At 53.4% G+C, this 16,647-nt stretch overlaps 1 protein-coding gene across 3 annotated transcripts in view; it reads left to right on the top strand.

The window, feature by feature from the left end:
* The window catches only part of VWCE (von Willebrand factor C and EGF domains), a 31,806-nt gene extending 15,776 nt beyond the window's left edge, over window positions 1-16,030 (top strand). Inside the window, exons 10-20 of one of the 3 annotated variants that reach the window (XM_012662706.1) lie at window positions 872-954; window positions 2,637-2,724; window positions 4,278-4,363; window positions 5,244-5,361; window positions 5,877-5,962; window positions 7,074-7,170; window positions 8,208-8,290; window positions 9,704-9,794; window positions 9,875-9,957; window positions 10,794-10,884; window positions 15,005-16,030. In XM_012662706.1, coding sequence (XP_012518160.1) covers window positions 872-954; window positions 2,637-2,724; window positions 4,278-4,363; window positions 5,244-5,361; window positions 5,877-5,962; window positions 7,074-7,170; window positions 8,208-8,290; window positions 9,704-9,794; window positions 9,875-9,957; window positions 10,794-10,884; window positions 15,005-15,648 — 1,550 coding nt within the window. In that variant the 3' untranslated portion in view covers window positions 15,649-16,030. The remainder of the gene's footprint in view (window positions 1-871; window positions 955-2,636; window positions 2,725-4,277; window positions 4,364-5,243; window positions 5,362-5,876; window positions 5,963-7,073; window positions 7,171-8,207; window positions 8,291-9,703; window positions 9,795-9,874; window positions 9,958-10,793; window positions 10,885-15,004) is intronic. The other 2 variants (XM_012662707.1, XM_012662708.1) reach the window with 2 other exon arrangements.
* The last annotated feature ends 617 nt before the right edge of the window (window positions 16,031-16,647 follow it).

Genomic DNA, 16,647 nt, shown 5'->3' with positions numbered 1-16,647 from the left:
AGCAAGAGCGAGACCCTGTCTCTACTAAAAAATAGAAAGAAATGATCTGGACAACTAAATATATATATTTATATATTTTATATATATATATAGAAAAATTAGCCGGACATGGTGACGCATGCCTGTAGTCCCAGCTACTCGGGAGGCTGAGGCAGGAGGATCACTTCAGCCCAGGAATTCGAAGTTGCTGTGAGCTAGGCTGATACCACAGCACTCTAGGCTGGGTGACAGAGTGAAACTGTCTCAAAAAAAAAAAAAAAAAGTCTTCCTAAGGATTAAAGTGGATGGACTTGAGTATACATGGAGGAAAAAAAAAAAAAGGATTAAAATGGAAATGCACTTAGTGATTTTCTTAATGGTAATGGTGATCTTTTACTATGTCCCTACTATGCACTGAGCCCTGAATGTAGACTACTGGGTACTTTATAGCTGAGGTTTCAGATCCTTCAAGTCCCCGGCAGGGTAAATGGTGGTATTCCCATTTTGCAGTGAAGACAACTGTGTCCCAGAGATGTTAATGGCATGTCCAAGGCCACTCAGGTAAACTGAACTGGCAGACCAGGGTTTGAACCCAGGCCACTTTTCCTGCCTTCTGGGAATAAAATGCTGTGCTCTGTAGACAGCTGTGGGCTTACCAGACATGAATAGATCCTCCTGGGGCCATCAGGGACTGATCCTTGCGGATGTCTCCTGGGTAGTTCCCCAGGGGTCTTAGGACCACACACTTAGGGTACCTGAATCTGCCGCCCCGGGGCAGCCAGGGCAGTGAGGGAAGGTTCCAGTTACGTTATGCCTGGAAAAGTAGTGAGACCTCAAGCTTCCTCTTCTTTGAAGAGGTCTGATGCCACCACCTCCTGTTTGTCTTTCAAAGGCTGTTTTCACAGTGGCGTCATCCGAGCTGAAGGGGACGTGTTTTCACCTCCCAACGAGAACTGCACCGTCTGTGTCTGCCTGGTAAGCATCACAGGATGCTCAAAGCCTCGTGGCTGTTTTCTTAACCTTTGGGGTTTCAGAGGAAGGGGAAAGACTGGATGTTGAAGGTGAGCTTGTTGAGTGGGAGGGAGAGTTCTCAGGTTGTGGATTTTGGTTAGAACCTGTAGCATTTAAAAGGGTGGGGGAAGTGTAAAACCTGAAGGTGGTGGAGTCAGGGAGGCTTCTCCTGGGCAGAAAAGAGCCAGCAGGCAAACAGGGTCCGTGTGTTAAGGAAGCGGGGGACCAAGCTCGCTGGAAACTTCCCACCGGGGAGGCTGTTTTTCTCTCCAGGCAAAATATTTGCCGGCACAATAAAGGTCTCCATGTCCTGGAGGCGGAAGGCTCCTTACCAAACGCACTTTGTTAAGGGTATTTTGCTCTAGGCAAATTCACTCCTCCAAAAATAGTTTTTAAGCTCCTACTGTGTGCAGACACCACCAGATGCTGCCACATGTGTTTGATTTTGAGCACCCACTGCATGCCAGGCCCAGGGTTCATGCTTTTTATCTCTGTCCTCACCGAGCCTCCTGGCAGCTCTTCAATGTCAGCTTTATCGTCCCTATTCTATAGATGAAAAGATTGAGGCTGGGAGGTGACAGACCTGAGGTTTGATCCGAGGTCTGTATGAGCCCAAAGTCCAGGCTCTGTCAACCAACCCACAGTGCTGCCTTCTGACAGTCTTTCAAAGTGGCTCACGCTTGTAATTCCAGAACTTTGGGAGGCTGAGGTGGGAGGATCGCTTGAGGCCAGGAGTTCAAGACCAGCCTGGGCAACATAGCAAGACCACATCTCTACAAAAAATAGAAAAATTAGCCAGGTGTGGTGGTGCACACCTGTATTCCCAGCTACTTGGGAGGCTGAGGCAGGAGGATCACTTGAGCACCAGAGTTTGAGGTTGCAGTGGGCTATGATGATGCCACTGCACTCCAGCCTGGGTGACAGAGTGAGACCCTGTCTCTAAAAACAAGTGGCTCCTGCTCTGGCACGGAGGGTGGAAGTTGCAGTGTGATACTAGCTACTGCACGATTTCTTGAGCTCTTCTGTGTGTCAGGCCAGTGCGCGGCGGCCCGGGGCTGTCGTGCGTGATCTGGTTGCACGTAATCCCTGGCAAGCCCCGAGAGAGGCGCTGATTCCAGTCCGTCTCACAGACAGGGAGGCCGAAGCTCAGAGATGTGATGTGCTTTGCCCAAAGTCTTGTTAGTGGAGGAGCAGACACCGGAACTCAGGTCTGGCTGACTCCAAAGTGGGGGCTTTTTGGTCTTAAAGCCAAATTTTTCAAATTTATTTTGAAATTTAATTCTTTGACTGGCTAATGTGAGCCACTTGGTTCAAAACTGAGCCGCACAGGGAGGTGCGGGAGTGACCGTTCTCCACCCCTCAGCACGCTTGCGGAGCGTCCCGGCCCCCCGCATGCGGAGGGGAGCAGGCTCTGCCCTCTGGACTGGCCTGGCCCTTTTTATGAAACAGTGTGTCTTGACAAAGTGGATGTCCTAAACCACACTGGAATAAACACAGGAACATGGTCCCTGTGACCGCAGCAGCATTCGAAGGCCTCCGCTGGCTTCCTCTAGGCAGCTTTGGTGTTGGAAAGGCGTCATGTGAAATAGGGAACGAGCCCTGTTCCACCCCTACAGCCCCGGTGCCATCTCTTGCCTCCTCCTCAGGCTGGAAACGTGTCCTGCATTTCCCCCGAGTGTCCCCCCGGCCCCTGTCAGACCCCTCCACAGTCTGATTGCTGTACTTGTGTCCCAGGTAAGTGACTCTCTTGGGGCACTTTGCTTTTCTTGTGTGTGTAAGGGACGGATGTCTTTGAGTATGTGTTGGGTGGGGAGAATGGAGGAGAGAGGAAGGAGATTGGTTTCTGCTTTGGAAACTCAGACCAAGTGAAGCATTTCAAATTGTCTGTTTGTATCGAGCAACTACTATGTGCACACCTACTGTGTGCACACCTACTGTGTGCTAGGCCGTGCTCACAGCCTGGCCTGCCCCCTGCCCCAGGAGGTACCTTCAGAGTCCACCCTTGGCATTGCTCTGTCTCTAGATGGGGAGGGGTCTCCCCTCAGTTGTTCCTTTGTTTTTTAGCGTGGTTCTTTTGCCTGGGATGGCCTTGACACTGTCACAGATCTTCCCTGCCAGCTCTGTGCCACTTGCTGTGTGGAGTACTTGCCAGCCCTTGATCTCACTGAGTCCTTGTGTTAATACGCTGGAGGAGTACTATTCATTGCCCCATTTTATAGATGAGAAAACTGAGGCTCTGAGAGGTCAAGTCACTGCCTGAAAACACACAGCCAGTTAGTAATGGAGCAGAACTTGAACTTAAGTCTACCTGAGTTCAAAGCTGGTGTTCTTTTTTTTTTTTGAGACAGTCTTGCTCTGTTGCCCTGGCTAGAGTGCCGTGGTGTCAGCCTAGCTCACAGCAACCTCAAACTCCTGGGCTCAAGCAATCCTTCTGCCTCAGCCTCCCGAGTAGCTGGGACTACAGACAGACATGCGCCACCATGCCCGGCTAACTTTTAGTTTATATTTTTAGTTTTCCAGCTAATTTCTTTCTATTTTTAGTAGAGACGGGGTCTCGCTCTTGCTCAGGCTGGTCTCGAACTCCTGAGCTCAAACAATCCGCCCGCCTCGGCCTCCCAGAGAGCTAGGATTACAGGCGTGAGCCACTGCGCCCGGCCAAAGCTGGTGTTCTTTTAAAATATTTTTTCTTAACTTTTAAGTGTTATATATTTTTTAAAGTCAGTATAGTCCCTATGATGTAGGAACTGTCATCAACAGTACAGATGAGAAAACTGGGGCTTAGGGAGCTTTCGGTATCTTGCCAGAGTCACTCCCTAGTGAGTTGTGTAGTGAGGATTTGAACCCAGGTGGTCCAGCTAAAGGCAGGTGGGCCTGGGCAGGATTTGAAGCTGATTTTTCAGCAGGGGGATCTCAGATCAGAGGCTCTCACTAAATCCTCACAACCGCCAAGGCTGGCATCATTCCCAGACCTTTGTCTTAGGTGTCGGGGGCTGTCACTTCTTATTTCTTTTTTCCTCTCACTCTTTAGCTATTTGGGGCTTCCCCTCCCTTTTGGCTGAGGACCTTATCTTGGATGTGACTCATTCTCTGCTGGTTTTTGCACAGTGACTTGTTTTGGTCTGGGTTTGGAGGTGGAGAAGTGCTCTGGGTTCCTGGGCCCGGAGTGTGCTGTGGAGTGTAGTGGGTGGGTGTCAGCTGCCCCAGGGCCCCCCGCCCACTCACTCCCTTTGTTCTTTAGCTGCTCCCACCCACAGACCTTGAGCTGCCTCTCCCTTTCTCATCTGCAGTGAGATGCTATTTCCACGGCCGGTGGTACGCAGACGGGGCCGTGTTCAGTGGGGGTGGTGACGAGTGTACCACCTGTGTCTGCCAGGTAGGGAGGCAGAGGGTCCTGGTGGGTGACGGGGAGGGGGCCGGGACCCAGGACTTTACCCAGGATGGCTTGACCAGGACAAGATGAGCTGCCATGCAGGAGAAGGGAAACTGAGGCAGCAAACCTACTACAGGGATTCCCCAGGCCTTCCCAAGTCTCCTTGAAGTTCATTCTTAAGCACTGCTATTTATAGAGCACCTACTGTGTGCTGGGGACACAGCTAAGCACAAGAGGTCCCCCGTGCCCTCAGTCCAGAAGCCCACAGCCGAGGCAGGCCGTGGCCAGGAAACCAGGAGGGCAAGATGCCAGGTGGAGACCCAGAGGATGGCGGGGAGCCAGGTGCTGTGCCTGGCAGAGGTCCCCATGTGGGAGAGGGTGGAGGACTGAGACCAGCCATCCTGGTTGGAGGTGGGGCTGCCGGCAGGGGTCCTGCCTTGGTTGGGTCCCTAGGAGCAGGGCTATGCAGGTGATTTCCTGAGGGAGTGCTCTTGGGACAGACAGCGAGGGCAGCAGGCCTGGGCAGGGCAGTGTGGGGTGCTCTCGGGCTGACCCCTGGGGAGCTCTGGAGCAGGGACCATGCCTGGGTGCCTGGCTCTGTGCTCACCATGAGCTGATTGTACAGACTCTCTTTGCTGCCCGCAGCAGGGGGAAGTGACCATGCAGGACCTGGCACATTCGCGGGACGTTCCCCCAGCCTCACACGGCAGTCCTCAGTGAAGGACCGGCCTGTCCCCCCAACCACCACTCCCTGGAGACTTCTTTGTCACTTCTACTGAGGGGATGGAGAGGGTGATGGCAGCCTGCCAGCATCCTCTTTAGCCCTCTGTGGCCTAGGCTGGGGGCTGCCCTCACTGGCCTGTGGCCCTTGACTCTCTTCCAGAATGGGGAGGTGGAATGTTCCTTCATGCCGTGTCCAGAGCTGGACTGTCCCCGGGAGGAGTGGTGGCTGGGGCCTGGACAGTGCTGTTTCACCTGCCGGGAGCCCACGCCCACGACAGGTGAGGCCGTCTCAGGGCTTGGATGCTCCAGGGAGGGAGGCTGAACTTCACCTGCTGAGAGTGTCAGTGTGTGTGTTAGTGGTATGTGTGTGTGCGAGTGTGTGGACGTGTGTCTGTGTGCGAGTGTGTCTGTGTTTTGTGTAGTATGTCTGTGTGTATGTGTTTGCGTGAGTGGTATCTGTGTGTGTGTGTTGTATCTGTGTGACTGTACATACACGTGTGAATTTAAGTGTATGTACAAGTGTGTCTGTGAGTATACATTTGTGTGTCTCTGTGTTTGTGTGTGTTTGTGTCAATATGCCTGTGTGAGTGTGCATATCTGTGTATCTGCTGTGTCTATGTGAATGTGTGTGTAAGTGTACATTTGTATGAGTGTGTCTGTGTGAGCGTGGTTTGTGTGTCTGTGTCTGTGTGTGTCCCTGTGTCTGTGTCAGGTGTCTGTCCTGGGGGTGGTGCTGTAGGTCTGGCGGGCACTTGAACCCACTGTCTTTCCTCCCTCCCCGTCCACTGGCCAGGCTGCTCTCTCGACGACAATGGGGTTGAGTTTCCGATTGGACAGATCTGGTCGCCCGGTGACCCCTGTGAGTTATGCATCTGCCAGGTGAATGACAACCTGCTCGCCTTCAGCTGCTTTACCGCTGCCCTCCCGCCTGCCAGAGGAGACCCAGCATCTCCCCTCCAGAGGCTGGGCCTGCGCAGGCCGCCTCGGTCTCCCTCCCGTGCTGTCGAGTTCCACTCCTGCAGAAAGGGCCAGGGTCCGGTTTTCCTGCTCTTGGTAGAGGTTTCAGAGCAACAGAGCTCGGCAATCGCCTTGTGAACTGTGCGTGACACACTGCCTGTGCAGGGAGCTGCTGGCACGAGGAGTTAGCATTAGGCGTCCTGGGCACGGATGGCAGGGGGGCTGGGCCCCAGGTGCTAGGGCTGTTTCTATGAAATTGTGATGCTTTCTTCATGAAGGTGAATTATTGCCCTGCCAATGTTCAGATTCTTTAAAAAAAGAAAAAAAAGGCCGGGCTCGGTGGCTCATACCTGTAATCCTAGCACTCTGGGAGGCCGAGGCGGGAGGATCACTTGAGGTCAGGAGTTCAAAACCAGCCTGAGCAAGAGCGAGACCCCGTCTCTACTAAAAATAGAAAAAATTAGCCGAGTGTAGTGGCGTGCGCCTATAGTTCCAGCTACTCGGGAGGCTGAGACAGGAGGATCACTTGAGCCCAGGAGTTTGAGGTTGCTGTGAGCTAGGATGATGCCATGCACGCTAGCCTGGGCAAAAGAGCGAGATTCTGTCTCAAAAAAAAAAAGAAGGAAACCTTGTGTGGCACTTTGGTCTTCTGAAACAGACATTTTTGGTGGAATAGTTTTCTATAACAATAGGATTTTATTGTACTTCATAGGTTTGCAGTGAACCAGGGTTTCAGGGAAAAGCTGAGGGAAGAATTTGGATGGGCTAAGGGCGCTGCCTTTGGCTGCTGCTGGAGGGGACCACAAGCTCTGACTTGCCTTCTCCTTAAATATGTGAAACCTTTCTAGAAGGCTCACACCACCTTTCCCAAGTAGCTGATCCTCTTTAGGGGGGACTTGCCACCTCCCCGCCGCATCATGGCACCCTTAGGGCCTGCCTTGGCCAGTTCGTAGTGTCGCCCTTTCTTTGGGGTGTGGGGAGGCAGGGACTGGTGTCACAGGTGGGGTCTTGGTGAAGGTCCTCCGTCCTTCAGGCAGATGGCTCGGTGAGCTGCAAGAGGACAGACTGTGTGGACTCCTGCCCTCACCCGATCCGGATCCCTGGACAGTGCTGCCCAGACTGTTCGGCAGGTAATCCCCTGCCCAGCACCCCCAGCCCCAGGGGAGGGCGTCTCAGGGGGTCCCTCATCCGGTTCACGCTGCACCAGGCTCCTCTCTGCTAAGCACGGCACGGGCTTCATCTCGTGTCCTCCTCTCCGCAACCCTGAGGGGCAGCCCCGATTTACAGATGGGGACACCGAGGCTCGGAGAGGCAAAGCAGGTTGCCCAAGGCGGGTCCTGTCTGGGTGCTGGAGGCGGATGTGAAGGCACAGAGTTTAGGGCCCAGGTGGGGCCGTGTAGGAACTGTACCTGTGAGACAGGGAACTGCGAGGGGAGATAAACATGATACTTTATTTTTTCATGGTAATTTTTACCTTTTCCATGATTTCAAAAATAACATTTTGTTGCAGAAAATACAGACAGCATAAATAAAAACCAATTTAAAAGGGCTCATTACCGCCGTTAATCTTGTGGTTATGCCCTTCTTATCTCCTTGCGATGCACACACACGCACACATATGTAATATTTACTGATGTGTATTATGTGTATTTTTCTTATACAATCTTCCTGCACTGTTTCGCCACCTGCTTTCACACTTACCAGTATGTGATGAGATCATCAAGGTGGCATCACTCAGGCCGGGCCTGGGGGGGCGTCAGGAATCAGAGAGGGAGCGATGGCGGGGACTGGACAGGTGGGGCTTGAGGTGTGGCTGACGGGGGAGGGGCAGAGAGGATGCTGGGGCGGCTGTGAGGCCTCGACACACCCTGTATCTCCCGGTCCCACCTGGTGAGGGGGTAGAGGAGGAATCTCCCCCTACTCTGGGGTGAGAACACCAAAGGCCGAGACACTGTGATCCCTTTGCTGAATCCAGTGGGACAAAAGTCAGCGCCCAGTTCAGACAAGTGTTTTGTCCTTTCCCTCACCCCCGGGTGACTGCCTCAGAGGCGGAGGCGCATGGCCTGACCTTTGCCTTCCAGATAAGCCTCTGACCTTTGCCCTAGTGGGGAGCCGGGTCACTGGCCACCCCCGTGGCTGGCGCTGCTCACCACGTGCTCTCTGGCAGGCTGCACCTACACAGGCAGAATCTTCTACAACAATGAGACCTTCCCGTCTGTGTTGGACCCGTGTCTGAGCTGCATCTGCCTGGTATGGACCACCCAGACCTGACCCCGTCTCTGGAAAGTTCCCAGCGACTGCCGTCACCTCCTGAACCCCAGATGCAAAAATCCAGAGCTCTCCCGAGAGAAGGGTCGCTCCTGGTTCATGGTGAAAGTCGGCTCCCTCCAGCCCTGCCCAGGGTGAATCTTTAGACAGGGCCAGAGAAATATTTTTAAGCCCAGTTGGCAAAAGTCCTCTGCTTCTGAGTTACCAGGGAGAGTCTTGGGGGCTTCTCAATGTGTAAAGTGACACGCGGGGATTCCTGCCGAGGGTAGCGACGAGGCGCGCAAACCCTATACAGGGCTCTGTAGTGGAGTCTTTTCAGTTTGCTGAGGCCGCCCAGCTCTTGCTCTGTGCCAGGCCCTGTTCTAGGCCTTGGTGCACATGAACTCAGTGAATGCGCTTGAGAATTTCGCGGGGTAGGTGCCACCGTCCGCTCCTCCTTCTGCATGAGAACACTGAGGCCCAGAGAGACGAGTCTTCTGCTCAGGGTCCTGCAGCTGGTCAGTGAAGGCTCCGAGAATTGTGTCCTAGTATTGACTTCAGGATGCGCGTTTCTCCCCTCAGGCACGCTGCCTCTCGGTCTGAAAAAGTATGTTAGATAGAAGTATAATTTAGTATTTGAAAAATGAAAAAGAAAAATCCTTACTGCTTTTCTCGCCGAGACTGTTAATGCTGAATGGAGCTCCCTTGCGGGCGTGGGTGTGGGTGGGAGCCTCAGCCGGTGCGTGCATGAAAAGCGGTGTGGTCTGCAGAAGATTGAGAAACTCGGGGTAAACATCCTTGTGGCCATTTACGTCCACAGGGGTGTTTACCCTGAGTGACCCATGGCACTGGCCCCGTTTGCTCACAGCCACGTGCTGTGGGGAGCTTTGGCCTCCGGGTCCTTCTTTCTCCTTGGGTTTTGGTGCTTAACCTTCCTGGGCAGTTCATGCAACAGGCACTTGTATGGTTTTTTTTTTTAATTTATTTTAATTTTTTTTAGCTGGGACTATAGGCACATGTCATGATGCTTGGCTAATTTTTAAGTTTTTTGTAGAGATGGGGTCTCGCTATATTGTCCCAGCTGGTCTCAAACTCCTGGCCTCAAGTGATCTTCCTGCCTCAGCCTCCCAAAGTGCTGAGACTGTAGGCATGAGCCACTGCACCCAGCCAGCAGGAACTTGTTGACAGAGCAACTCTGTGGACAAGGCCAGACCCTTGCCCTTGCGGAGCTTGTGTTCTAGCGGGAAAATGGACCCTAACTGAGTAGATGCTATCCCTGCCACCTGCCCCACTGTGGACTTCGCCCGTAACATGGCTTGCTCTGATGGGCGCTCAGTGGCTGCACGACCTGTGCTTTCCTGGGCATCCACCAACTGCCCTGAACAAAGGGCCTTGTGCATTTTCCGTGTCCTGCAGCTGGGCTCGGTGGCCTGTTCACCCGTGGACTGCCCCATCACCTGCACCTACCCCTTCCACCCCGACGGGGAGTGCTGCCCTGTGTGCCAAGGTGAGTGGGACAGCTGCGCCCGTGCAGGGCTCCTGGGGAGGCCTTGGCCCTCATGGGCCCTGTCTCCTCTGCCTCTGCAGACTGCAACTACGAGGGGAGGAAGGTGGTGAATGGCCAGGTGTTCACCTTGGACGATGAGCCCTGTACCCGGTGCACGTGCCAGGTGAGCTGGGCCTGGGAGCCCAGGAGCTGCCCAGCCGGGGGCTGCTTCTGGCCTTTTGTCCATTTGAGAAACATGGAGCCCCTTAGCCAATGCAAGTCCACCTTCCTCCTGCCGTTCGTCACTTTTTAAAAAAAAACATAATTTCCATTTTATTTTATTTTATTTTATAGTTTTTCTTCAGTCCTTAAGGACTCAGCTCCTTACATGGGCTTGGGCGGAGGTCGCGGGTCAGCGCCCACAGGTCTAAGTCGCCGTGGGGGTGTTAGGTCCCTGGGGACCTCCCCAGGGCTGTTCCTGAGTTCCCCGTGTGAATGGCACGACTCATGCAGCAATGTAGCCTCACATGCAGCTGCGCAAACACGTAGGCGTCAAAGACACTCGCTTCAGAAATGTCCCTGACAGCTGCGTCCTCCCTGTGTTTTGAATGACGAACGTCGCAATGGCCTCGTCCTTGGGTGCGTGTCAGGCGCAGTTGTGCAGTGAATAGGCTGCGCTGGCCGTGGCCCTTGTGGACGTGACCATTGTTCCTTCTTTTCTTTGTCGTCTTGGAAGCGAGGACTCGAAAGAGCCATTCTTCACTCTAATTAACTGCCAGGACACCCTTGGTTCTGCCCGTCTCCTGCCTGGTCGTGGGCGTCCCGGTGGAGAAGTGGTTTCCTTACGGCAGCCCCGCTGTGGTTGCTTCGCCTGTTCTCCAGGCGAGGGCCAGGCTCTGCAGCCTCTGTCCCGGGGTCTTTCCGTGTGTCCCACTGCGGGTGCAAGAGCCCCTTGAGGACACTGCCCTGGGGGGGCAAGAGGCTTAGGGCTTCCTCATGGGTGTCCTTCTGCTTCCCCAGCTGGGAGAGGTGAGCTGTGAGAAGGTGCCCTGCCAGCGGGCCTGCGCCGACCCCTCCCTGCTCCCCGGGGACTGCTGCTCCACCTGCCAAGGTAAGCGGACCTCTGTGTCCTGGACTTTCACCGCCATCCTCGTCTGCTTCACTCTTCTTCCCAGAAACACAGAACTTACCAAGGGCTGGATGTGAGAAACCCAGGCTCAGAGAGGGAAGTGGCTTGCTGGAGGTTGCACAGCCATGGTGGGGCTTGCCGACACTCGACCAGCGCTCGTAATGCTGCACCAGGATGTGCCGCACCAGGATGTGCCCCCGACGTGTTTGTTTGTTTATTTACTGTTCCTTTTTCTTCCTCAGCACCTCCTTCCTTGATCTATTCCTCTGCTTTCGTCTTTACTTTAAATTACAGCTTAGGAACTGCATCTGTCTTGCAGAAGGGTAACTGCCGATGTGCTCTGGGCGCTCATCGTGTGTCGGGGCACCTCTGCGTCACATCCCATCTTCCCAGCCGCCCTTGAGACAGGCATTCTTATCGTTGCCCTTTGCCAGGTGAGGAAACTGAGGCACAGAGAGGTCAAGGGATGTGCTCAAGGTCATTCCCGAAAATCACTGCCTCATCTGTCTGCCTTTCTCCATTGTTCGCGTACGTGCACGCGGACCTTGTTGCAGAGTTATAAATAGGCCGCGACGACCTGCCACACACCTGGTTCTGAAGCACTGTCTTGCTGCGGCCATGTCGAAGGCTCCCCAAAGCCCTCCCAGGCTGGTTTGCCTCCCTCCTGCCTGTTCTGATGACGTTTAGGTGGTTTCTTTCCTTCTCTTTTTTCTATCCATAATAGAGCTGCTGGGAAAAGTCTTTGGTCAGACAACATTTTTTTCAAATCTTGTGAGTTGTGTTCAGGCTGCGCGGTTACTAGGTGGAGTCCCTGGGCCCCGGGGGCATCAGGGCGGTTGGTGACTCCCACGACACGACACCAGACGGGGCCCTAAAGAGAGAGGGAACCTGCTGGCTCCCTGTTCCCGCCAATTCTGCGACTCTATGTTTAGAATTTTAATTTTTTAAATTAACTATATCCATAAAGTACCCTAACTGTGGCTTATTTTATGCTTTTTTTAAAAAAAATTTTTATTGTAAATCGACAATTTATAACTGTATAAATTTTATGGGCACAAAGTGATGCTGCGATTTATGAATACGATGCGGAATAATGAGATCAAGCTAGTTAACACAGCCGTCACCTCGGATGCTTCACATTTTTGTGGTGAGAACGTTGGAAATGTACCCTCTTAGCAATTTGAAGTGTACAAAGTTCTATTATTAACTTTGTTCACCACATTGAGCAAAAGAAGTAAAAAAAATATTCCTCCTGTCTGAGATTTTTTCCCTTTGGCCATTGTCTCCCCATTTCCCTCCCCCCCCGACCCTGGCCTCCGAAACCACCATCTACTCGCCGCTTCTCCGGGTCCAACTTTTTTAGGTTCCGCATATAAGTAAGGTCGTGTAGTGTGTGTCAGCCTGGTTTATTTCACTTAGCATCGTGTTCCCTAATTCCGTCCACGCCGTCACAAATGACGAGAGCCAGCAGTCAGTCTCTAGAAAGCTGGGGGATAAGATCTGTCAGCTGGCAGAGGCATTTGTGGTGTTTAAAATAAAATAAATCCATAAAATGCTAAACAGTTCCCAGCACAATGCATGTATACATGATGCATTTAAAGGCTGCATAGTATTCCATCGTGTAGGTGTGTAGCACATTCTCTTCACCCACACATGTGCTGGAGGACACCCGGGGGATTCTGTGACTTGGCCACGGTGAATAGAGCTGCAGGGCACATGGGACTGAAGACGTCTCTTCCACGGACTGATTTCACATCTTTTGGGTAATCACGCAGAGTGGCATTGCTGGGTCTATTTTATGTTTTTAAACTTCTAGGAAGACAGGGACTTTTTTCCGTTACTGATCTGTGGCCTGGGTGTCCTCTTGTAGAGAATATAAAATATCTGTTTAACTCCTTTGCCTTTTTTTTTTTTTTTTTTTACTTTTTTCCGTTACTGATCTGTGGCCTGGGTGTCCTCTTGTAGAGAATATAAAATATCTGTTTAACTCCTTTGCCTTTTTTTTTTTTTTTTTAAGAGGCAGGGTCTTGCTCTGTCACCCAGGCTGGAGTGCAATGGTGTCATCATAGCTCATTTACAGCCTTGAACTCCTGGGCTCAGGCGATCCTCCCGCCTCAGCCTTCTGAGTAGCTGGGACTACAGGCGCATGCCACCATGCTCGGCTGATTTTTGTATTTTTTGTAGAGATGGGGTCTCACTATATTGCCCAAGCTGGTCTTGAACTCCTGGCCTCAAGCAATCCTTCTGCCTCAACCTCCCAGAGTGCTGGGATTACAGGCGTGAGCCACTGCGCCCGGCCTCCTTTGCCCTCTTGAAGAGTATATCTTGTCTTTAGGACAGCTGTTGAGATGTGCGTGCTGAGCTACTCACTGTTAGGACGGTGGGATTGGGAACATCCACTGAGTGTATAAATTCATTATGTCAGGAACTGTTTAGTACTTTATAGATTTTACTTTGTTTTAACCACCGCAGATGCCTCTGCGAGCTGCTAGATATTATTCCCCTGGCGTTCTAGAGATTAACTGCTGGCTAACGCGCCAGGTGGTGTGTTGAGCACTGTACCTGTATTACCTCATTTAAATGCTCGTGAGAACGGCTGGGCGTGGCTGCCGTGTTATCTCCGTTTTGCAGATGGGGAAATGGAGGCTCAGAGAAGGTAAGTTCTAGCTGGTGGTGTTGGACTCAAGCCTTGGTCTCTCTCATTCCTTATCCTGTGCTTTTTCCCACTGCTCGCCTGCCTCCAGATGGGGAAACTGAGGCCCAAAGAGGTGACCCTACAGAGCCCAGCTCCTTCTCCCGGAACACACTGCCCTGGCTACGTTTGCCACATGCCTTTTCCTAACAAGAGCTCTCTTTAAGGAAAAATAACTTTTTACTGAAATAGAATATGAATTATTCTCTTTTGATGATTTTTAAAAACTATCACAGTTTTCTGGATGTGATTCATATACTGTACAATTCACACGTTTAAAGTGTGTGATTCAGTGGTTTTGAGCATATTCATAGTTGTGCAACCATCCTCTTAATGACTTTTTAAATGTGATCATCCTAGTTTTTTATGTGCTTGACAACATCCGTCTCCTCCTTGACCCGCCTTCGAATCTCTTCCTCCTTTTGCTTCTTCACTCCTCGTTTTCCTCTTGCTGAGCTTCCTCCTTCCCTTACAGACGGTTCCTGACTTACTGATGGTTCAACTTGATGATTTGTCGACATTCCGATGATGTGAAACTGTCCGTACTTTGAATTTTGATCTTTTCCCCTGGGCTAGGGATACGTGGTACATGAGATATTCAACACTTTCTTATGACATAGGCTTTGTGTTAGATGATTTTGCCCAGCTTCAGGCGAGCGTGAGTGTTCTGAGTGCGTTTAAGGTGGGCTAGGCTGGGCTCTGATGTGTTAGGTGTGGTAAGCGCATTTTTGACTTAGGATGGGCTTGTTGGGATGTAGCTCTGTTGTCAGTCGACAGGCATCTGCATTTGTTTTTCCCCTGTGTATCCAGCCCTTACCAGGCTCTGCGCTGAGACTTTAAACAAATTTTCTTTAAATAGACTTTATTTTTTAGAACAGTTTTAGGTGTGTAGCAAAATTGAATGGAAAGTACAGAGTTCCCATCCACCCCGACTCCACATCTACCCATACCCACAGTCCCCGCAACTATAAACACCCACACCAGGGTGACATATTTGTTATAATTTGCAAGCGGTGACATGCCATTAACGCCCAGAGTCTGTAGTTCACGTTGGAGTTTAGGCTGAGAGTCTCCATGTACCCCGTCATTCAGACTCAGTCCTCCTTCTTTCTTTCCTCACACATGAGACTCTGAGCATCAGTCCTTATTCTTAAGCCCATTTTACAGATGGGGAAACGGAGGCCCAGGGGAGTGATGTTGCCTTGTGCAAGCTTGAACAGTGAACTGCCTTTGGTCATGGTTCCTTTTCAGTCTTCTCTCCCGAGGGCAGGAGCCGGCTGGTCCTGACCACGTGTGCTGAGGCCCCTCCAAGGACAGGGCTTGGGTGTCTGTTCTCAGCCCTGCTTGTCCCAGAGCCCCTCAGCCACCGGGAAGAACCACTGTGCATCCCGTTTCCCCTCCTCTCTCTAGATTCTCCGTTTCCTCTGGAAGGCAGGCAGGGGCTCTCCCCTCCCGGAGCCGTGGAATTCAGCAAAGCTGCTCGGAGCCCCCGTGGCGACGCCGAGGCCCCTGTCAACTGCAGCTCCTGCCCGGGGCCCCCACCGGCAGCACCCCCAAGGCCAGTGCTCCGACTCCTCCAGCTCCTCTTGAGAACAGACTTGTCTAACACACAGACTTCACCCATAAGCCCCTCAGGGCCTCAGGCTTCACCCTCACCTGCTCTGGGGCCACGGCGCACTTTCCCAGGGGCGCCCAGGGCTGTCCAGTCCCCTCAACTCTCTCCAGGGCCTCCGACCCCTCCAGGAGCCTCCACTCTACCTCCAGCCTCTCTGGGGGCTCCTCAGCCACCTCCTGTGACTCCGGAGTGCTCCTCCTCAGCCTCCGGGCCCCGGACAGCATCCAGGGGGCCTTCTCTGCCTGCCACCCTCCTGGCTGAAGCTTCGGCACTTTCCATGACGGACCCCAGCCTCTCAGAGACCCGCGTCGCCCCCCTCAGGCCTCGCACACTCTCTCCCACCACCTCCAGCCTCTCTGAGGCCCTTGCAGCCACCGCCCGCCCTGGCCCCCAGCACCCGCCGGCGGGGACCTCACAGCGGGAAGAGTCTGCCACGTAAGCAGGTCGCTGTGCCTGGGAGACTCCAGACAGAGGAAACTGCCAGTGGCCCAGGGCGCATGCAGGGCGGCTCGGGGTGCGGACCTGGCAGCTGGTGCTGGGTGCACTCCCGGCGGGCTCCTGGCTGGAATGGAAGGCCCCCAGGCTGGATGCAGCCTTGTTCCCGGGGAGCACTGGGAATGTGCTGTAGGAATTAAGCAAACGGTGCTGTCCACTGTCAGCGTCCTCCCTGGACCCCGGCCCACTCGTTGGAGAAAGGGCAGGGCTGCCAAGCTCTCTCCTGGAGGAGGAGCGTCAGATAGCGCCGGGATTCCACCGGGACTGTGCCGCCATCCTCACGTGTCCTCCTCTGAGGTTCCCTGATTAAAGCTTGTCTCGGTTTCCCCAGGCTGCCCTGCTCGTTCCCTTCTCGCCTGGGGGAAGGTGGGACACATTACCCCAAGCCCACAGGTGGTAAACGGGCGCTCACCCGAACCCGGCTGCTTGGGGGAGAAGCGGGCACCACACTGGGGCTGGGATGGGGAGAGGTCTTGTGTAAGCACCTGTGGCCTTTGGCGTTCGGAGACTTGGGGAGTGAGAAGGGAAAAGACGATGGAGAGGGCCTTGCAGGGTGGGCTCCCTGGGAAGGAAGCTCTGAGAGGAAATCACAGGCAGATGGTTTCGTAGGGCGTGTTCTCAGCATGAACACCTGTGGGCAGGAGCAGGGAGCAGGAGGCACGTGGGAGAGAGAGTCGGGCTGTGGGGTGGTCCCAAAGCCTCAGCCAGCCCCTCTGGAAGCTCTGAGGCTAGGATGGCTCTTCAGAGTCATCCTGAGTTGGGGCCAGGGGCCAGGGCTTTGTGTCACCGTGCTGACTGGTAGTTCCATCTGGGTCGCCCCAGGAAAGGGTGTGGGCTTGGGAGAGGCAGCTCTCCTGAGCCAGGGCCGCCCCCTCCGAGGCTGGATGCTGAGAGCTGGCTGTCAGCCAACAACCGCGGCAGCTGGAGGGGACCTGGGCAGTGC

The sequence above is a fragment of the Propithecus coquereli genome, unplaced genomic scaffold (genome assembly GCF_000956105.1).
Source record: "Propithecus coquereli isolate 6110/MARCELLA unplaced genomic scaffold, Pcoq_1.0 Scaffold775, whole genome shotgun sequence".
NCBI classification, from domain to species: Eukaryota; Metazoa; Chordata; class Mammalia; order Primates; family Indriidae; genus Propithecus; species Propithecus coquereli.
The sequence above is the reverse complement of the archived record's forward strand: the minus strand, read 5'-3'. Positions and strand labels throughout refer to the sequence as shown.